The sequence below is a fragment of the Ceratotherium simum genome, chromosome 18 (genome assembly GCF_057802395.1).
Source record: "Ceratotherium simum simum isolate JZ-2026a chromosome 18, ASM5780239v1, whole genome shotgun sequence".
In the NCBI taxonomy this organism is placed as follows: Eukaryota; Metazoa; Chordata; class Mammalia; order Perissodactyla; family Rhinocerotidae; genus Ceratotherium; species Ceratotherium simum.
In genome coordinates, this window is record NC_141917.1 from 35,832,315 (window position 1) to 35,855,800 (window position 23,486).

Genomic DNA, 23,486 nt, shown 5'->3' on the forward strand with positions numbered 1-23,486 from the left:
CTTTGTAGTATAAATATTTTCAGATGTTCAAAAAAATGGGAATATCTGGTTCATGAGACAGTTCAGATAAAATTTAGTCTTTGCTCGATCCTTAGCTTGAAGCCTATGTTAGGTTTTTTATTTATTTATTTATTTTTTAAGATCTAATTCTCTTCTTATGGTTCTACTGAAAAATACTTGGAGTAGAGAGACTAAGTACCAAATGCCCACAATTCTGCCTATTAAAAAAAATGAAAAAAAACTTGAAGATTAATAGTGAATGCTCCACATGATATAATAGCAACAACTATAATTTTATAAAATTTCTCATAAATCTGAAATAAATTGTTTAAAATTTCCAAATAGTTCTTTATTAATAAATTATAAATATATATTTTAAAATTTACAAGTTAGGTAAAATACCTTCAAAGGTAAATGTGATTTCTCATATAATCATTGTATAGAAGTAACATACACAGTTTCTTGGCTTACAAGTAATTTTATACCAGTCACTTGAAACAACATCCTTAAGGTTATATTGTAATAATTCCATTTTTCACTTTTTAGAGTTTGATAGAAGACAGTCAATATCCTGAAGGATTTCAGAGGTTTTTTTCAACGCCACTGATACTCTCTTTTCATTAACTTCTTCTAGGAAAGTTTCTGAAGATTGTGGTTTATAATGATCAGAAGACTGTTCATTTTTCATGTTAGCAGTCTGGTTTAGGATACCACTACTCTCCAATAACACTAAGTTGCTTAATTAAGGAGCTTTCCCCCACATTTTTCATTATATAAGTATTTTTAATTTCAGAAAATCTGGCCTTCATATTAAAGTATTTCTCCATTGGGAGGAAGATCTCTTGGATTCATAATGGAGTTGGGACTTCAGAACTTATCAAGTCTACCCCTTATATAGATGAAGAAACTGGTTAGAGTATAAGAGAGGGGGAAAGGCAAGCGAGTATGTATGTGTGTGTTTGGATGGTGGTTTGGTGATAGGGAAGAAATCAAAGGAAATAGTAACATTTCTTTAAGTGAAGAATTAATACAGGAATAAAAGGGAACAAAAGTAGGGGTGATAGGAATATAAACAATCTGTGTATTTATTTATTATTTATTTATTTTATGAGGAAGATTAGCCCTGAGCTAACATCTGTTGCTAATCCTCCTCTTTTTGCTGAGGAAGATTGGCCCTGGGCTAATATCTGTGCCCATCTTCCTCTACTTTATATGGGACGCTGCCACAGCATGGCTTGACAAGCAGTGCCTTGGTCCACGCCTGGGATCTGAACCACGAACCCCGGGCCGCTGAAGCTGAGTGTATGAACTTAACCGCTACACCACCAGGCCGGCCACAGTTTTTTTGTTTTTTTTTTTGGTGAGGAAGATCAGCCCTCAGCTTACATCCATGCTAATCCTCCTCTTTTTGCTGAGGAAGACCAGCTCTGAGCTAATATCTATTGCCAATCCTCCTCCTTTTATTTCCCCATAGCCCCAGTAGATAGTTGTATGTCATAGTTGCACATCCTTCTAGTTGCTGTATGTGGGACGCGGCCTTAGCATGGCCAGAAAAGTGGTGTGTCGGTGCGCGCCCGGGATCCAAACCCGGGCCGCCAGTAGCGGAGCGCGCGCACTTAACTGCTAAGGCACAGGGCTGGCCCACCCAGTTATTTTTTAATTTAAAAAGATCTAGAGTGGAAAGAAACCTGTCCTCTGTTGCAGAGCTACTTTATTATTTGAATAGGATTACAGAAAAATCCTAAGATAGAAGTGATTTAGATGAATGGGTCGGAATGTACAGAACAAAAGGTTTCATAAAAAAAAGAAGTCAGAGTCCAGTCCCAGATGGTGACGTAGGAGGCTCCTGAATCCACCACCTACCACAAACATACTGAATCTACAGCTACACATGGAGCAGTTCCCTCTGAAAGAAATCCAGGAACTACCTGAGTGACTTCTACACATCAGGCAAATGAGAAAATACCCACATCGAAACGGGTAGGAAAGGCTGAGACAGACTCTTGCCATAAACCCCACCCCTAGCATAGCAACCTACAATTGGGAGGGAACTCACAACTCCCAGCTTCTCCCTGAGAAAAAAAGGGTTTGGACCCAACATCTACTGCTTCAACTTTCTACCTGCGGGAAGGGCCCCCAAGACACCTAGCTCTGAAAGCTAACAGGGCTTGCATCCAGGAGACCCAAAAGACTGTAGCAAACAAAGAAATGGTTCTTAAAGGGCTCACAAGGACTTGCTGGGGCTATCCCCCCAGGACTCAGTGCAGAGCGGGGATACAGAAACACTCATCTCCCAGTCTTTCCCTAAAAGAGGCCTATTTGCATACTTTAAAAGCTGCTGCCTGAGGGTCAGTGTTCTAATTTAGCACACACCTAGAGGCTGAGTGTGATTCTCCCCAGAGGCTGGCAGGTGACATCTCCACCTTCTTCCTCTGGCCTCCTCCAGGTTCTGCTGTCTCCCTGGAAGGAGCTTGTGCACATCTAAAAAGACAATAGAAAAGGGGCTGGCCCAGTGGCCTAGCAGTTAAGTTCACCTGTTCCACTTCAGCAGCCCGGGGTTCGCAGGTTTGGATCCTGGGTGCAGACCTACTCACTGTTCATCAAGCCATGCTGAGGTGGCTTCCCACATTGAAGAGCTACAACTCTACAACTATGATACACAGCTATGTACTGGGACTTTGGTGAGGAAAAAAAGAGGAAGATTGGCAACAGATGTTAGCGCAGGGCCAATCTTCCTCCAAAAAAAAAGACAATAGAAAAGATCAATGAAAGGAAGAGCTGTTTTTTTAAAAGATAAACAAAATAGACAAACCTTTAGCTAGACTTACCAAGGAAAAAAGAGAGAGGACTCAAATAAAATAAGAAAGAGAGGAAATTACAACTGATACCACACAATACAAAGGATCATAAGAGGCTACTGTGAACAATTATACACCAACAAATTGGACAACCTATATGAAATGAGTAAATTCCTAGAAACATACAACCTACAGAGACTGAATCATGAATAAATGGAAAATCTGAACAGATTGATTACTAGTAAGGAGACTGAATCAGTAATCAAAAACCTCCCAACAAACAAAGAGCCCAGGACCAGATGGTTTCACTGGTGAATTCTACCAAACATTTAAAGAACAATTAATACCAGTCCTTCTCAAACTCTTCCAAAAAACAGAAGAGGAGGAACACTTCCAAATTCATTTTATGAGGCCAGGATTACCCTGACAACCAGAACCAGAAAAGGACACTACAAGGAAAGAAAATTACAGGCCAGTATCCCTGATGAACATAGATGCAAAAATACTCAATAAAACATTAGCAAATGGAATTCAACAATACATTAAAATAATAATAAACCATGATCAAGTGGGATTTATTCCAAGGATGCAATGACAGTTCAACATATGAAAACCAATCAATGTGATACACCACATTAACAAAATGAAGAATAAAAATGATATGATCATCTCAATAGATGCAAAAAAATTCTAAATAAACTGGGTATAGAGGGAATGTACCTCAACATAACAAAGGCCATATATGACTAGCCCACAGCCAACATCCTACTCAATGGTGAAAAGCTAAAAGCTTTTCTTCTAAGATCAGGAACAAGACAAGGATGCCCACTCTCACCACTTTTATTCAACATAGTACTAGAAGTCCTAGCCAGAGTAATTAGGCAAGAAAAAGAAAAAAAAGGACAAATGGGAAAGGAAGAAGTAAAACTATCTCTATTTGCAGATAACATGATATATATAGAAGACCCTAAAGACTCCACCAACAAATTGTTAGAACTAAACAAATTCAGTAAAGTTTCAGGATACAAAATCAATACAAACATACCTCATTTTATTGCACATCACTTTATTACACTTCACAGATACTGCTTTTTTTCCAAGACCCTCCACCAACAAAAAGATTACAACTTGCTGAAGGCTCAGATGATGGTTAGCATATTTTAACAATAAGGTATTTTTTAATTAGTTATGTACATTGTTTTTTTAGACATAATGCTATTGTGCACTTAATAAACTACAGTATAGCATAACCCTAACTTTTATATGCACTTGGGAAACCAAAAAATTTGTGTGACTCACTTTATTGTGGTGATCTGGAATCAAACCCATGATATCTCCGAGGTATGCCTATATACAAAAATCAGCTGCATTTCCAAACACTAATAAACTATCAGACAGAGAAATTAAGAAAATGATCCCATCTACAATTACAGCAAAATGAATAAAATACCTAAGAATAAATTTAATCAAGTAAGTGAAAGATCTGTACTGAAAACTATATGACATTGAGGAAAGAAACTGAAGAAGACAGAAATAAATGGGAAGATATTCCATACTCACGGATTGGAAGAACAAATACTAAAATGTCTGTAACCACCTACAGCAATCTACAGATTCAAAGCAATCCCTACCAAAATTCCAATGGCATTTTTCACAGAACTAGAACAAACAATCCTAAAATTTGTATGGAACTACAAAAGACCCTGAATAGCCAAAGCAATCTTGAGAAAGAAGAACAAAGCTAGAAGCCTCATGCTTCCTGATTTCAAACTATATTACACAGCTAGAGTAATCACAACAGTATGGTATTGGCATAAAAACAGACTCAAAGATCAATGGAACAGAATAGAGAGCCCAGAAATAAACCAATGTAAATATGGTCAATTAAGTTACAACAAAGGAGCCAAGAATATACAATGGGGAAAGGATAGTCTCTTCAATAAATGGTGTTGAGAAAACTGGACCCCTATCTTACATGACACACAAAGATAAACTCAAAATGGATTAAAGACTTGACCATAAAACCTGAAACCATAAAACCTCCAGAAGAAAACATAGAGGGTAGTATGTTCCTTGACATTAGTCTTGGCAATAATTTTCTGGATTTGACATCAAAAGCAAAGGCAACAAGGGCCGGCCCCGTGGCTTAGCGGTTAAGTGTGCACGCTCCGCTACTGGCAGCCCAGGTTCGGATCCCGGGTGCGCACTGAGGCACCGCTTTTCCGGCCATGCTTAGGTCGCGTCCCACATACAGCAACTAGAAGGATGTGCAACTATGACATACAACTATCTACTGGGGCTTTGGGGGGAAAAAAAAAAAAAGGAGGAGGATTGGCAATAGATGTTAGCTCAGAGCCAGTCTCCTTCAGCAAAAAGAGGAGGATTAGCACAGATGTTAGCTCAGAGCTGATCTTCCTCACAAAAAAAAAAAAAAAGCAAAGGCAACGAAAGTAAAAATAAACAAGTGGGACTACATCAAACTAAAAAGCTTCTCCCCAGCAAAAGACACTATCAACAAAATGAAAAGGCAACCTATAGAATGGGAGAAAATATTTGCAAATCATATATCTGAAAAGGGGTTAATATCAAAAAATATAAAGAACTCATACAACTCAATAGCATAAACAAAAAAACAAAAAACAATCTGATTAAAAAATGGGCAGAAGAACTGAACAGACATTTTTCCAAAGACAGACAAACGGCCAACAGGTATACGAAAAGGTGCTCAACATCCCTAATCATCAAGGAAATGCAAGTCAAAACCACAATGAGATATCACCTCACACCTGTTAGAATGTCTATCAAAAAGATAAGAGATACAAGTGTTGGCGAGGATGTGGAGAAAAGAGAACTCTTGTGTACTTTGGTGGAAATGTAAATTGGTGTAGCAACTACGGAAAACAGTACGGAGGTTCCTCAAAAAATTAAAAATAGAACTACCATACGATCCAGCAATCCCACTTCTGCATATATATCCAAAGGAACTCAAAACAGTCTATTGAAGAGATACCTGCACTCCCACATTCATTGCAGTATTATTCACAATAGGCAAAACGTGGAAGCAACCTAAGTGGCCATTAAGGGATGAACAGATAAAGATATCTTTATTTATCTTTAAAATTATCTTTATTTATATTTAAAAATAAATATCTTGGGGCCAGCCCAGTGGCGTAGTGGTTAAGTTTGCACGTTCCGCTTCTGGCGGCCTGGGGTTAACAGGTTCAGATCCCGGGTGCAGACATACACACCGCTTATCAAGCCATGCTATGGTGGCGTCCCATATAAAGTAGAGGAAGATGGGCATGGCTGTTAGCCCAGGGCCAACCTTCCTCAGCAAAAAGAGGAGGATTGGCAACAGATGTTAGCTCGGGGTAATCTTCCTCACACATACACAAAAAAAATATATCTTTGTGTGTGTATATATATATACATACACAATCACACACACTATGGTATACTATTCAGCCATGAGAAAGAAGGAAATCCTGCTATTTGCAAACAACACAGATGGACCCTGAGGGCATTATGCTAAGTGAAATAAGCCAGACAGAAAAAGACAAACACTGCATGGTGTCACTTATTTGTGGAATTTTTTAAAAAGTCAAATTCATAGAGACAGAGAGTAGAATAGTGGTTGCCAGAGACTGGTGGGTGGGGAAAATAGGGAGAGGCTGGTAAAAAGGTACAAACTTTCAGCTATAAGATGAATAAGGTCTGAGGATATAACGTATAACATGGTGACTATAGTTGATAACATTGTATTATATAGTTGGAAGGATGGAATTCAGATTTCTCACTTAAAAAATGGGGGGGAGGGGTAGATATGTGAGGTAATGTATGTGTCAATTAAAGAGATAGGGTAATCCTTTCATAATGTATATGTGTGTCAGGTCACCATGATGTACACTTTAAATAGCTTACAGTTTTGTTTGTCAATTAGACCTCAAGCTGAAATTTTTAAAAATCAGAAATAATAAAAATCCAAAAAAAAAGAAAAAGAAATCAGCAATAGGTCTCAGTTATAATTTAGAATATAATTATATAAGTGAAAAAGTCTCCACAGGAGATGTTAATCCTAGCTCACTGTCCTCTGCCTGATTTAAACTCAATGAAACGTATAAATGTTAACATGATGTACTTTCTATAGACAAGATAACATCTTAAATTACGATCTTAAATATTATTCAATAAAGTTCCACAATATATTCAGTATGAATTAATATAGAGTCATGAATTAAGCTTAGAATGGAAAGGGAGTCATTATACAGGACAATACATTCTATTTAAAGGATACAGTTAAACTTCTGTATCTTTTCAAGTTCAGAAGCCACAGACCTGTGCAAAAAACAAAAAGGTAAGTTCATGCTGGCTGTCTGATTCTTTCATATCCACAATATTTCAAACAGGCATACTTGATTTTTTTTAATAAAAGTTAGAATTTTAGACAGAAGGACCTAGAAGTTAAGAATTCTCTTTATATTGGCTTTATTTAGCAACAAATCAACTTGATTCCAGTGATACTTATTGAGTGCTTTTAATGAGTAAGGCAAGTGAATAAAAGTCCCTACCTCAAGGCTATTTGAATCAAGTATAGATTTGAAGGTAATGGGCCTTCCTGCTACAACCTCTTAGTACTAATCTGGCATACCCTCGACTTTCCTCCTCAAAGTTTACCCAAACTTTAAAAACCTGCTAAAATCTCATCACTTCTGTGAAAGAAGTGCTCTCTTGTCCTTGAATTTCTATAGCATTATGTTAATTAATAATATACTTATTTTTGATGTCTTCTCTTGAATTATTTAATTTTCTGATCTTCAAACCTAGATTTTCAAGAGAAAAGATCTTTTCATATTCTTCTGTACTCCGCACATATAGTAAGACCTCATTTATATGGAACTCTTAGGAAACGGATGGTTTTGGAGGGCCAAGTTTTTACACAGTGAAATCAGGTGTCAAAACATAATTATTTTTTTTAGTAAATTTCTTCTGAAATAGACTAGCTCCTCATTTCATTGTTTTCTTAAGCACAGTATGCTAAACATTCTCTTCTCCTTGACTCAAAGGGTTAACATATGAACATTAGCTCTTACCATGTTCCACAGAAACAGATATGGGGGCAACTGGTAAAGGATAGAGGGCTGAATGGATACAACTCTAGCAGAACCTCTTACGTGTGTGTTCTTTGCATTTTTCCACATTAAGCTTGAATGAAATATGAGCAGTGGCACACGACTAGAATATAGTGTAACTCGACTAGCTCTCTGCAAAATTAATGAGGACGTTAATGTCTAAAACATCTCTTTATTCAAGACACTAGAAGTCTTCTTCACAGTTCCTAATAGGGTATAGGACTTGTCTGCTTTACTACAATGGACCACATGCACCTCCTCGTCAGCGTGCATGCCCTCCTTCTACTCCAGCCTATGGGTGGAGAATGAAAGAGATCTTGCATCATTTTAAGCATCTGTGGTAAAGACTCGGATATGACTTAGTCCAAAGCTTGCTGATTCTTCATCATTGCAAAACACCTTTTTTTTAATATAAGACACATTTTTCTGGATGTAAGCAACAGTACAAACTACCTTTGATGCTGTTGCTTATATGATGAATCAACTTCTTATGAAATATCTTCTGTACTATTTTTTGTCTAGCATCCCTATTAACAAGTTGCATCAGTAAGCTAATAATAGAAGGTGAGTCGGAAAAAAATACTGAAATACAATTTAAGTAGCTGTTTATGGTGCAATCTCTTCTCTTCCATTAATATACCCTCTTTGACAAGAAAACAAATCACAGAGGAGATGTCTTGGGCTTTGCATGGGGAATGGAGCTATTGCAAGTGGCTGTGTCTCCCCTCCCTACTCTTCCTCAATTCCTTTGTCTCTGCTGCTCCTCATTGCTTCCACCCATAACTGCTATCACCAGTCTTCACTTCTCTCGCTCCCTCACTTTTTAGTATATCTTGACAGTTATCCTCTTCTAAGCTTTCATATAAAAATGCCAGCATTTTATAAACTCTGCCAGCTGAGCAATGATGAAGTGACCAATTTTTATGGCCATGTACAATTTCCCTTTCTTCCCAACTATGTTTTTTGCTAGCTAATTGAGCAACTTTTCTGCTCCAAACAGGGTGTAGTTGAAGAATCAGGGATCTGGAAAGCTGGATCCTTAAGATACTGGAGATATTCAAACAACACCTACTGATTTGATTTGTATCCCTTTCTCTAACTTAGGAATGAACAGGTGGTAAGAATCAGGCTTAATGTTTATATTTTGTTCACCATGCAAGAATAAGACAGTCACAACTTACTTTAAAGCTTCCTAAATTGTTCCTGGTAATCGTCTTTTCCAATATATTATTGGAGATTATACTGTCAGTGATACTAACCTTCCTAATGACCTTTCTTACAGTCATTTTTCCATTTAGCAACTTGTAATTCCATCAAGTCTGAACTCCTCTATTGATTACAAGATCCATTCCTGTCCATCAAAAGTCATACTACACCCAGATAGCATCTGCTCCATAAAAACTCTTCTCACTATCTCCACAGGCCAAAAGATCTTTTTTTACCTCTGTCCTTGCTTCCTCCCTAAAATGTCTTAATTTCCCTAAATATTCCTCTGAAGCCCAGTTCTAGTCCCCTGCATAGTGAAAGGCACACAGGAAGGACTAAAATACTTGCTTTATTTGTTGATTTGCCAATTAATTTCCAGGAGGTAATTAATATGAGAAATTATTTAAAAATCAACAATAAAATGTTAGTCAACATTTTATTTCCTTTACTATTACTAAAATTAACAAAAAATCTCCTTTAAATTTTTCCATAAAATTTTCAGGATGAATTTATCACATTAAGAGTCACCCATTTTGGGGGCCAGCCCGGTGGTATAAGCAGTTAAGTGCACGCGCTCCGCTGTGGCGGCTCGAGGTTTGCCCGTTCGGATCCCGGGCGTGTACCGACGCACTGCTTGGCAAGCCATGCTGTGGCGGTGTCCCATATAAAGTAGAGGAAGATGGGCACAGATGTTAGCGCAGGGCCAGTCTTCCTCAGCAAAAAAAAAAAGAGGAGGATTGGCAGATGTTAGCACAGGGCTGATCTCCTTACACACACAAAAAAATAATAATAATAATTTTAAAAAAAGAGTCACCCATTTTGATATGAAGTTTTCAATGCAGTTTTCTGACCTTCAGATGAAATATAATATGATGAAATATAATAAATTAGATATCTGATTAAAGATAAATTATTTTCAAGCTTAAGCTACAAAACACTATAGGACTTAAATATATTTAACTAAGAGAAAGTTTTCTTGGGAAAAATGTCTTAGAGTTTACCATTTGACATTTTAATCTTTGAGTATCAGCTGGCTCTTCGACACAGATTAAGTTTAAAAGAAATATAAATACCAGTTTTCTTCAAGAACAGAACATGAAGGATGTGTGGGCATCTCTCTCTGACTAGTCTGGGTCAGTCTTCTGCACCATGATATTACGGTTGTCACATATCTAGATTGAATACATTAAAATAAATATTTTTAAAATGAACTTGTATAATATTTATAAAAGTACTCAAAAAATGAAAAAATCATTAAGACAATTTGGGAAAAAAAGGATAAAGAAAAAAATTCTAAAGTAGGTATTTACTGGGCAATTTTATGAATCTTTTTCATTGGAAATATAAAAGGCAAGTTTTTCTCAGTCTTCAAGAATAAAATGATTTACTCATATTCATGATTAATAAAGATGAGATTCAAGAATCAGCAAAGGTGATACCTGGATTTCATTCCAAGTTCAAATTCAAATGTCTAAATTCTCCTTTTAGTTTTTCAAAGTAAAATGAGTTTCATTAAATTTTATCATAAAAATATCTTTACACATACGACTAAATGAGCATTTGCTTTCCAAAATTTAAACAAGAAAACATCCATTAGGGGCCCGCCCCATGGTATAGTGGTTAAGTTCACATGCTCTGCTTCGGCGGCCCAGGATTCTCAGGTTTGGATCCCAGGCACGGACCTATACCACTCATCAAGCCATGCTGTGGCAGCAACCCACATACAAAATAGAGGAAAGCTGGCATGGATGTTAGCTCAGGGACAATCTTCCTCAAGCAGAAAAAGGAAGACTGGCAACAGATATTAGCTCAGGGCCAATCTTCCTCACCAAAAAAAAAAAGAAGAAGAAAACATCCATTAATGCATACACACGTGTGCACAGACACACACATATACAATTATATATAACTCACTGAACATACAAAACAAGTATCAAGTTTAATAAAATGAATGATCTAAAGTGATTGGCTGAAACAAACAGTAATATTTTCTAAAGACACTACTTTTTTGAGGCAAATTATTCAAACTAGCAATGAGTGTTGCAACATGTAGACCAAAATGCAATAAATCTCAATAGAAAAATAAATTCAAGAGGTAAGGAAGCAACTCGTTTGTGAACATTCTCAAGTAAAATCACTTAAATTTCAAGAATATCACAAGTACAATGATTATAACAAATTACAGAAACTGAAAGAGAAAAAGCATATTCATAAAAAGCTGATTTCAAGAATCTTCTCCAATTAAGAATAATCATCAGCTAATTTATTTTTTTCCACTTTACAGAAATATATGAAAGTTTATTTGTGGTTGCAAACCTTATTGCAAATTGGTTAGGGGATTAATTAGTTAACTGGTTAATAGAGCTGACCACAACCTCCACAGCAAACCAGTTATATCTATAACACATTCATTTTGAAAAATCACTTGAATACAAATGGAAATGATTAAAGCTGACCTGATCTATTTAGTTATGCTAGATGCCAATATAACTGTAAACTTCGAAACCTGTTGAAATGACTTCATTCAAATTATCCACGTGGAAAAACTAAAAAAATATTTAATGTGTAAATAATGTTTTTATGTTTCCTCTCTGTCAATTAAAAGTTATTTACTAATATGAAAATACTTTTTAAAATTGCTTTTCTGTACCTTTCATGTGGTCCAGGGTGTCCAATCTGAATGAACTGATCCTGCCCATCAGGAAAAGTTAACTTACACCAACCTAACTGGAGACCTCGATTTACCTAAGAAGCAAGGAGGAAAGGTAAGTTTTATCATTCTAAAACTGAAAAAAACGAAAAAACAAAAACAAAAACAAAACCCTCTTCTAACTTATCAATTAAAGAAATAAGTAGATGAATCATTAAAAATTTATTTTGACTAACTTAAAAGCCATATTTTATATAGGATATGGGTATTATTTAACCACCACTCTTATACAGATAATTATCAAAAGAACAAAAATACTAATCCCTCTCTCTACAATGAGTTACCTTTATAAAAATGACTATTTGTCACACTTTTCTGATTTTTGCTGGGAAATTCAATGAGATCAGTAACGCCTCTTGACAGATTTTATACTTCAAAAAACAAATTGACATAGAAAAAGAAAACAAAGTACCACACTATTTCCACAGATTAAAATATATATATATATATAGTTCAGTCTGAAGTATACTCACCTGTCTGCTTTCAATAAAAGAGCCAAAATTCCAATTTAGGGTTAGAGTAATGCCATCTAAAAAGACAGCATGTACTTTGTCATCAGAGTATGCAAGAAATCTTCCCACACTGGGTATGAGCGATTCTCTCAAAAGCACAGGCAGTATTGTGCTATCATTTATCCCAGGTAACTAAAACCAAGTAAATAAACATAGCAGGAAATAGAATTATCTGTTAAAAAGATTTAAATGATTAATGAACTCTGAAGCAACTTCAGATTCTTATTCAGAAGTTGAATATTGTGGAATCCTTATGTATGTTTCAACTTTTCTAGAAGTGGATAACCCAAAGAGTCTTTAAAAGCAGATTAAATTCTAATATCTTTGGAAAGTCACAATTCTGCTCTGAACTTTATAAAAAACATAGACAAAAATTAGGAACTACTGCAATATATAGGTTTATAATCAAATTAATATAGATACAGAAATCAAAGTCTGAGAATCACTTCCTCCAAGTCAGCATTAAAGAATTTACTTTTACGGTTATGGAAATAGAGAAGAATACTGTAATATCATGGTTTATAATAACTATGTTTTTATATACTTCAAATCCAATCAATTCCCCTGCTCTTCCCCCCATTAAAAAAAAAGAAATAAAAACAAACTATATACAATAAAAGTATAACATAAAAATCTAATTTTGCAGTGTTTATCTATGAAGTTAACTTTTTTCAGAATTAGCCAATATTAATGTTACCAAGAATTTCTCACATGACTTAGATGAAAGTAATTTGAACTTAGAAGTATGTATACAAACAATAAAGCAATTTAAAAATATCTTGCTTTCAAAATAATTTTAAGATACCATTTTCCAGCAGCATATCCGATAGTTATGGCTTAAAGAAAGCCTCATCTTGACACAATGTTGAAGAATTCTGTGAACATGAAAAACACTACTTAAACATTTGAAAATAATGGCATTTTTCCATTTCTGGCAAACCATTCTCAATGCCATACAATACTGTAGGCAAGTAACTCATTTTTACTAAAATATGTCCGGACCTCTTTTCTTCCAGAAATCCTTAAGCCCTTAGAAGGGAACTAATACTGTTGCTTCCCTTTGTGCTAATCTTACCTAGTGAAAGTTATTCCTCTAATTTTTAGCAATGAAATGACTCCAAATAGAGAGAATTTTCAGGTGCTCCTTTTTAAGAGGTGATAGATTCACAGCGCCTGAAAAGTTCAGGATAGTCTAACAGTGGTGGGGATGTAATTAACCGTCCCTAGGAAATCAAATGACAAATTCTGCCCCCTCAAATCTACTTTGGAAGTTGCTTAGACTTAAATTTATAAAAATAAATAATTTAATCCAATAATCCACTTTCATTCTTCTGAGTGCTACAGATTAATTAGGAGAATTAAAAAAACATGTGAACCAAAGAACCAAACTACGCTTCATCTTCTGTACTCTAGAAATCTTTATTACTTTGAGGATAATAAAAAAGTATGAAAATTTTAAATGTATCATCAAATCCTCAACTTGATTCCAAGGAACTGTAATGATGCCACACTTACCCAGAGAAGTCACTTATTTCCTACCAGCATTTGCTCGCCATATGTGGATGTTTCTCCATATTTAACTTGAAATTTAAATTTCAAAGCCAGAAGTACTCTTATAATGATATAGTGATTACCTTATTTTATAAAAGATGAGACCAGAAAGGTTGACAGATTTTACCAAAGATATATTCCATTGTAGCTGCCAATTCTTTTTTTTTTTAATAATTTTATTTATTTTTCCCCCAAAGATAGTTGTATGTCATAGTTGCACACCCTTCTAGTTGCTGTATGTGGGACGCAGCCTCAGCATGGCCAGAGAAGCGGTGCGTCGGTGCACGCCCGGGATCCGAACCCGGGCCGCCAGCAGTGGAGCGCGCGCACTTAATCGCTAAGCCACGGGGCCGGCCCTGCCAATTCTTAATTTTACCCTAACCACTAGAAAATGTATCAAGATCTTAGACACATAACACTTGATTCGGTTGAAGGTGAAGAACTTACCTGGTTGCCTGTTGCATTAGAGAACGCACAGAGAACAGACTTCCTGGCCTATCTGGAGGAAGATTATTTACTGAATATGTTTTCTCTTCTCTCTGAAAATTAGTTTAAAATAAAAAATCTCATTAATAATAAATTTTGGCCATTATTAGTTGGCTATTTTTTTCTTGAATATGTATTTACATTGTGACAAGGCAAGCAGTTATTTTAACTTAATCTAAAGCCCATAAAAGGTATATTTTTAAAGGTATTTTATGATGCTTTTCCATTTTCCATTTCTCCTAGCCATTCAAAAGTTTTATTCTAATAGCCTATAACTTACTGCCCAATTTATATCTTGGCTATACTTAAATTAACATGGTTACCCAACTAATTTTTCTACACATTAGCAGGAAACTTAAATCACATAAACTTTTCCCTTTAGACAACTACAACAAAACTGACTATATAGGTTAAAAAACTATTTTAACTGAATGAATATATCATTTTGTTATATTTTACTAATGGAAGAATTATTGCTACAGTTTGTGGAAGACAACAGAATTTACAGGCTCAGGTTCTTGAATTTTAAAAAATTGTTATTTTGTTATTCCTTCTGAATTTCCTCTTTCTCAGACTCTTGAATGCTACTGTATCCCAGAACTCTGTCTCCAGTCTTCTTTTCTGACTTCCTGATTTCTTCTTGGGTAATCCCAACAGGGTCCAAAGTTATGTTCATAATAATCATAGTAGCAACAGCTAACATTTATTAAATAGAAATTATGCTAGGTGCTATACAGTTTACATGATGATCTCATTTACTCCTCAAAATAACTCTGAAAGATAAGAACTACTAATGCCTATTTTTAGATGAAGAAACTGAGACTTGAGGGCTAAGAAGTAGTAGAGATCTGATTTGACCCACAAGAGTGTAACCCATACTTTACCATCAGTGAGAGAATATGTGCTTCGAAGTCAGACAGATCTGGACTCAAATCGCAGGTCCACCTCTCTAACTATAACGATGGGCAGGTTATACAATCTTTTGTAAGCCTCAGTGAAATGGGGATATTACCTACCCTCCAGATTGTCCTGAGGATTAATGATATAATACATAAAGAAAGCACCTGGGACAGAATTTAGTATATAGTAGATACTCAAAAAACAGTCTTTCCCCTTTTATCCTGGACTGTAGACTTGAATATCTAAATCTCTACTGGGCTTCTTCCCTGGATATCACAAAGACATCTCAACTTCGACACGTCAAGAATGGAATTATCTTTATTTCAAAATTTGCGTTTTCTCCTTCTCTACTTTGTATTTACTTCTGGTATGTCAATTATCACATTGTTCCCTCTATTCAGTTCCCTCCTCCATCACCTCCCTTTGTCTGACTTACTCCTACTTTTCCTTCAATCACAAGGAAGCTATTATGGAGGTCCCATAGACTAGGTGAAATCCCCTAGTTATGTCCATGAGCACAGTACTCTCCACTCCTCCTTCTTGGTTTTTATTATAATTTCAAATTAATAGTTTTTTACTTAATGTCTGTCTTCCCGACTGCAATGGAGCTTCACGAAGCCAGGGACTGTTCTGTTTTGCCCACCTCTGTCTCCCCAGCATTCATTAGGAAAGTGCTCAGCCATGGTGAGCACTCAAAATATTGCATTTTAATTATTTATATCTTTCTCTATTGGATACTGAGTTCCCTGAGGGTTCTTGTATTTTCCACGATCTTATTTCATCAACTCTAAATGCTTATTTTTCAGAATTTAACCTCACTGAAATCTCAATGTATCTTATAATTAAGAGTGTCTTATAATCACTATCAGGCAGATGGGGTTGAGATATAATAGAATTTTAATCTTCTATTGACACCTCCTAGTAAGATCAAAAAGTAGCCATCATCAAAACAATTTAGATTTGATAAAATTTTGGTTTAATACGGTGCCTGGTAACATCACTCACTGATTTATTCAATAATTTGGCATAATTTTCAACTCCTTCCTCATCCCCAATATCCGGTCAGTCATCAGTTCTGTCTCCTTAATATTTTTTGTGTCCATTCCTATCACCACTGCCAGGCCCTCATACTTTCTCCCCCGAACTACTATAAATGTCTTCTAACTGGTTCTACAGCTTTAAGTTCCACCTCTTCCCTGCCCCAGTTCATCTTCTTCTGAAATGTTCTAACAAAAATCTGATGTCACTTCCCTACTTAAATCCTTCAGTGGTTCCCCAAATACAATAGAGTTTCTCATGCCCCATTTATGATGCTGGCCCAGCTTAGTGGTCTAGTCCCTTCTCTGGACATCCCCCAACATTCCATCTGTTTTAGCCTACTGAACGACAGCATCTTCATTTCCTTCAATACTCCACACCCACCCCAGGCTCTAGCCTCCAGTTAGGTGACATTTATCTACTGTTCTATGCACTAGCAATAATAGTGTGTTGAACAAGACAGGGCTTTTCTCTAGTGCAGGTTAGTTAGTAAACAAACATTGATCAATAAGAAAATGTTACACAGTATTAAGTGCTAGGAAGAAAAAAAGATGAGAGAGTGACAGGGAGTGTCATGATAAGCTTCTTTAATTTGGATACTCAGGAAGAGCCTCCTTGAGGAGGTGACATTTAAATAGAAATGTTAATGACAAGAAGCCAGTCATGCAAAGAGCTGAGCAAGTAAAGTGTTCCCTTAGCCATATGCTCCTCCAGCCTTCAACCTTCTTTTGTATAACTCCTCCTCTAGAATTATAGATCCTAGCTTAGCCATGTCTTCCTCCAGGAGGCTTTTCTAGAGCCTCCAAAATTGGGTCAGGTGCCCCTCCTAATGTGGTCCCAAAGCACCAAGTTCTCATCTCTGTGGAAGCACTGACATTGTGGATACTTGTCAATTTTTCCTCTTTAAAATATTAATTATACAAGTAATAATACATCACTATGTTTTTCTTGGGGGAAAAAAAGCAAGTTCAAAAAATACAAGATTTAAGTCCCTCAACTCTTCCTCCCTCCCAAAATCACAGACTCTTCCCCAAAAGTAACCACTTCATCCAGTTAAATCTGCCCAGATCTTTCCCTGTGTATTTACATGTGTATTATATATAGTAATATATAGGTTTGGGGTTTGTGTCTTGGGCATCTTTCAATATCTTTCTCTCCTATGCTTCTACATCTTCCTCACTCTTTCAAATTGCTGCACAGCATTCCCGTAATCGGATCACCTTAGTTTATTTCATCATTTCCCTGTTGATGAACATTTACATTGCTTCCAGTTTTTTGCTACTACAAACAATGCCACTACCTACATCCTTGGGCACGCTTCTTTGTACATATGTGCTAATATTTTTCTAGGATAGATACCTAGAAGCAGAATTTCTGGCCAATTTTACTTGATATTATCAAATTGTCCTTCATGAAGGCTGAACCAATTTACCCTCCGAACAACACCATGAAAGCACCCCTGTCCCCACACCCTTGCTGGCAGTAGATATTATCAACCTTTTTAGTTTTGGACAATTTGGTGAATGAAAAATGTCATGCCATTTGCATTTCTTTTAATTTGCATTTCTTTTAATTTGCATTTCTTTGATGCAAGCAGTAACGTTGAACATGTTTTCAAGTATTATGGGTTATTTATATTGCCTTTTCTATGGCTTAACCATTTTTATCCTTTACTCGTTTTTCTATTAGGGTTTTTTATTACTGATTTATAGTGTAGAATATTTTCTTCCAGCCCTTTGTGCATCTTTTTCACTTTATCTAATTTAACAGAAGTTAAATTTTTTTTTTTTTGTGAGGAAGATCAGCCCTGAGCTAACATCCGACGCCAATCCTCCTCTTTTTTTTGCTGAAGAAGATTGGCCCTGGGCTAACATCTGTGCCCATCTTCCTCCACTTCATGTGGGACGCCACCACAGCATGGGTTGACAAGTAGTGCATCGGTGCGCACCTGGGATCCGAACCTGTAAACCCCGGGCCGCTAAGGAGCGCACACACTTAACTGCTGTGCCACTGGGCCGGCCCCAGAAGTTAAATATTTAAAATTTTAACATAAGTTTGAAAATTTCAAGCTTGTCAAACTTTTCTTTTATGCCTTCTGGTTTTCTGTATTGTACTTAAGAAGGCCTCCCCCACCAAGATTATAAACATTGTTCTTCTATATTTTCTTCTAAGCAGTATAAAGTTTGGTTTTTTACATTTCGCTCTTTAATCCATATGGAATTTATTTTGGAGTATGGGTTAAAGTAAGAAGCAAACAATGTTATCCCAAAAAGAGAGCCAATTGTTCCTAAATCTTTTCACTCAAGTAGACAATGGAGACAGAATGTGTTGCACACAGAGGTCTGAGAGTAAAGACAAAAGCAGCCTATGCACAAAGGCACAACTTGTTTGGAAGTCTTGTGTTTTACGCCAAAAGCTCATGCTTCTACTCCATGATGTTGGCTTCAGTATAAAAATGATCACCACTTCCCCCAACACCTTTGAGTAAAACTGAAGCTCAAGGAAGATGTCCTAGGTCTGTAATACTTGTCTTTCTACTTTTGTATATGTTTGAAATTTTCCATAGATAAAAAAGATTTGCTCTATTTTTAACTCTTCTACCTAGCAACTCTGATAATCTTATCACTCAAATACTCCACTCTGTAATAGAAAAAGAAAACATATTTATTATGTTCCCTCCTGCAAAGCAAAGCCATGTGATACTACGGTGATCCCTAAAAAAGGTGGATGTCAAATGTCAAGACTGGGAACAAGCAAATTAAGACTTATTAACAAAATATCCACATTACTACATTTTGGTCTGATATATTAAATATATCATGTTATGTTTCACTGTTTTCAACAACAGAGACCAATCTTATTCAACTTCTAGTTGTATATCAAGATTTAGGAATTAAGAGGTATTTACACTACGCAAACAATTACATGGTGGGGAAAAAAGAATGTTCTTTTCAATGTACAAATATTAATTTGAAGAAGTATATTGATTCAAAGTAATGCTGTTGGTTTCAGTGTTTCTTATTGATAAATTTTATGACAGAAGAAATTTAGCTTCTGATTTACACACAAATTGCTTAAGCAAAAAGATGACAGAGTACAAGATGAGAATACAGTAAAAAAAAGCAGTTAATAATTAATTACTGTGCCAATGCTGGAGTAGTAGCAAGTAATGCTATATAAAGATCAAATTTCTCATATATATTCAGAACTATTTAGAAACAGTCATCTATCAAAAAATCTTCTTGAGCTGAGACCTCATTTTCAGCTTACCTCTTCTGATCCTTCTTGAATGGAATAATATGTAAAATAATTCCCGAAATAAGCTCCTTCTGATTTGAAAATAGATCCATCTCCAGGATAAATCTCTATTGAGTTCACATTTTTATGGGTAAGTCTAAGGCAGAGAAATAATCTTTAAAAAATTTTCTTTCTAATTGAGATTAAAACATACATAAAGGCAATCATCAAAAAAAAAAAGAAAAAAAGTATGGAGTTTTGCCTACACAGCAAAACTGATAATTTCATACTCTGCACCCCAACCAGCTAAATCAATTTTTTTGCAAAAGATAAACAGAACACACAGAATTGGTTAATGCATCTATTTCAACAACTAATCTCAGCTTCTGGAAGTCAGGCGTCTTGTCTTACCATCCCGATAACCTCACTGCCAATCACAGTGGCTGGTACATAATAGTCACCAAAGCAATGCCCATTGCATAGGAGTTAAATATGACACCTCCAGAACCTGAAAATAAGATTATTCTTTAATAATGAAACAAGCAGAATCAATAGCTGATGGAGGTGATTAGCCATATGTAAAAGGAGCCATCCCTAAGAGAAGGTGACTGACTGTACCTGGAGCAGCCAGGTACAATCAAGGTATAGGTTATATAATGTACAAAAACTTAAGCCAACCCAATTTTATTGAAACATATGAAGAATATATTGTCAGAAGGGAGTGGGTCTTCATGTGGGAAAAGGAGAGCCCAAAAAACAAAAATTTTACAGTGCTCTTCTAGCATTATTTATGGAAGTGAAACTCTGAATCTGGCCCACGCTAGTATTCCAGTCATTAGAGAAGTGTAATTTGTGGTGGGGCAGGGATAATTCAGTGGAATAGTGTGGGCACAGAACAGCCACTCAATGAATATTTGCTATGTGAATGAAGGCCGAAATTTCCGTTAGGCTATCTAACTTCTCTAATTCCATGCTCAACAGGCAACCTTCCGATGTGACTAATTCAGACAACTAGATCCTCTGATGCTTGGAGGGGGTATCCTAAATAACTGACATGAGTATTTCATTCATTAGCAAAACTAACCCCTCACTGGCTTTGGAGTTATCACAAAATTCTTGTGAATATGGTTAATGTGAATTAGTCACAAGAGCCCTGTGTGCCCTAATAAAAGTAAGTTTTGAGAACTGTAAAACTCAGGACCAAACACAGGAACCTGGTGGCCCTGGCAAAACTGTGTCCTTTTGTGGAGACTGTCAGCAAAGCAAGTCACGTCCCCTCTGTGACATCGCGAAATAGCTCCAACTCCAACACAGGTGCCTTACCTGTATGTAATTCCTTTGTACCAAACCACTTTCACTGGTTCAGGATACGAATATTCTTCTTCATCAGACTGTCTCTGTGAAAGGGAATCACAAAAATTCCACCTGTGAAGGACAAAATACAAGCTGTTGATTCTGGTTGCTCTTCACAATTACCTTTAGAAGTCCACAAAACAGTGCTACTGTAATAAGATTTATATCTTGCTTAACTTGTTAGAGCAAAGAAACGTAAAAATTAATATGAAAATATATTAATGAAATTTAAAAATGAGTCATTTTTCCATGTATTTTCAATAATCTCATTATTGAATATCAGCACAACTACATACATATATTAACAGTTTTACTAACCTTTAACATTCAGGATTCAAACAACAAATATTTACTGAACTATCTATGGTGGACCAGGCACTGTACTATACACACTGGGGATATAACACCCAAAAAAGCAGACATGGTCGCTGCCCTCAGTGGAGATTCCTATCTAGCAGGGATGTTAAATAGTAAATATTGAGCATAAAAAAAGAATTCCTGGATGCTATGAGATTGTATAAGAACCTAATCCTGCCTAGGGACTTCAGGATGACCACCTTCAGGAAGTAAAGCCTACGCTGAGACCCGGAAATAAGCATAAGCTTGCGAGCTGAGAGATAAAGGGAGTGTTCATGGCAGAAGAAAGAGTAGGTGCAGTGGTGAAAGAAAGCTTGAGCAAGCATTCTAAGGATTGTAAGAAGTCCAGTTTAACAAGAGTAGGGAAAGCAAGAGTGGTGAGAGAGTGGAAGATTATAGATATAGTAAGGGACCAGATAATGGAAGGCCTGTTAAGCCACGTTTAAGGATAATGGATTTCAGTCTAAGGCCAGTGGCAAGTTATTTAACAATTGTTAATTTAGAAGCATAAATCTCTTTTGTGTATTTATAATACTGGAATTTCCAATTTTAACTAGATAATCATGACAAGCCTGAAAACCATTCCCACCATTCCCACGTTTTGTTTAAATAACAAATATGTACTCAGAGACTACCTGGGATCAATCCCAATTTTACAAGTACTAGCTGTGTGACCTTGACTAGACTCTAAGCTCCTAGAAAGCAGGGACTGTGTCTTAGTCATCTCTATGTTCTCTGTGCTTGACAAAAAATCAAGTGTACAGTCAGCCTTCCATGAACATTCAATGCACAGACACAGAGTAAGAAACATAATCAACACATTTACTAGGGAAATTATTTACTATCAGTTACAAGCAAAGTTTTAGATCGACTGAATGAACTTTCCTTATGAATGGTATCAGATGATTTAGAAAGAAAAATTATCCTTAGGTGAGGACTAGTTCTGACAAAAGCTTTATGACAAATAAGTCATTCTTCATTACCTGTGTAGGTGTGGGACAGGACAGCTGAGTAATAGGGCCCTGGGAAGAACAGAAACTTCTTTTCCTCTTTCCTCTGAAACATCAGAAGTTAAAATTCTATTCAGGGTGATATTTGCATCAATTCCAGAAATATTGCTGATTTTATTATGAAAATGAAGTGCTAAAGACAAAGGGTATTTCCATTCCTCTGGACAGGAGGCCACAGACCAGCGCTGCTTGACCCACGTGTATACACATGTGTGGTTTGTAGCAGGCAAGGGAAGCTCCTCCCTCCCTTTAGTTCCATTTACACAACTCTTCTTCTCTAAAGGTTCTTTGGGTTTCAAGATCTGACAATGAAGTTCATTTTCTTTATTCTTCAGTCTCTGTCCTGATAAATTTCCATATGTACGGATTTTGCCTGCTTTTTCAACTAGTTTGTCCTTTTTAGCTGGATTATTTTTTTCTGACAATACTCTAGATGAGTCTGGTTTCTGGCTTACTTTACACAAAAAATGTACTGTAAATTCATGCTGAGATTTGGGCAGGCAAAGGTATGCATGACCATCTAAAGATGATATCTTCACGGTGCCACTCTGCATACATATCATGCCATCATCAGTATCAAGACTGGGCCATCTCACTTCTGAGATGTCAATGAAGATACGCTGAGTTGAGGAGAGAAAAAGAGATGCTGAGTATTTTCAGTTAACAGTCCAATATTTCCATACATTTGATACTTACATATAGTGTAAGAAAGCTCTTTAAAGTATTGTTTGTGTTTTACAGAGGAAATGAAAAACAGAGAAGGAGGTGTCAACCTATACATGGTTTTCCACAGAATATTTGATATTAAGATTCTCTCTCTTAGAAACAGAGACGTAAAACAAACACACACACACTGACAAAAAATGAGAGAAAAGAAGAAAAAGAAAAAATCATCTCGATTATATTTAGTGTTAGACATGTTTTTGTTTAAAATGTACAATGAATCAGAGATAAATAGATTTCCAACCCCTCCCAAAAGTCTTCTCTGAAAAAGAATATAAATGAGGGAAGACCACACTACAATGCACTATATTAAAAGCAATCATAACTTAAATGGTATGGAACTAGCATAAAAAATCATCAACAGAACAACTCAGAGAATACAGAAACAGACTCACTCATATCTTAAAGTGTTACATGTGATAACATAAGCTTTTCAAAACAAGGGCGGAAAGGGAGAATTACTTAATAAATGGTGC

The 23,486-nt window shown here is 36.1% G+C and overlaps 1 protein-coding gene across 5 annotated transcripts in view; it reads right to left on the reverse strand.

The window, feature by feature from the left end:
* Positions 1 to 306: 306 nt before the first annotated feature.
* The window catches only part of C18H5orf34 (chromosome 18 C5orf34 homolog), a 29,167-nt gene continuing 5,987 nt past the window's right edge, over positions 307 to 23,486 (reverse strand). For 3 of the 5 annotated variants that reach the window (XM_087443246.1, XM_004422788.3, XM_087443247.1), the window contains exons 4-13: positions 22,261 to 22,907; positions 20,891 to 20,992; positions 19,601 to 19,724; positions 14,354 to 14,445; positions 13,161 to 13,230; positions 12,317 to 12,487; positions 11,784 to 11,878; positions 10,207 to 10,305; positions 7,093 to 7,133; positions 308 to 729 (exon numbers count right to left, since the gene is read on the reverse strand). In XM_087443246.1, the coding sequence (XP_087299372.1) occupies positions 536 to 729; positions 7,093 to 7,133; positions 10,207 to 10,305; positions 11,784 to 11,878; positions 12,317 to 12,487; positions 13,161 to 13,230; positions 14,354 to 14,445; positions 19,601 to 19,724; positions 20,891 to 20,992; positions 22,261 to 22,907 (1,635 nt within the window). In that variant the 3' untranslated portion in view covers positions 308 to 535. The other 2 variants (XM_087443248.1, XM_087443249.1) reach the window with 2 other exon arrangements.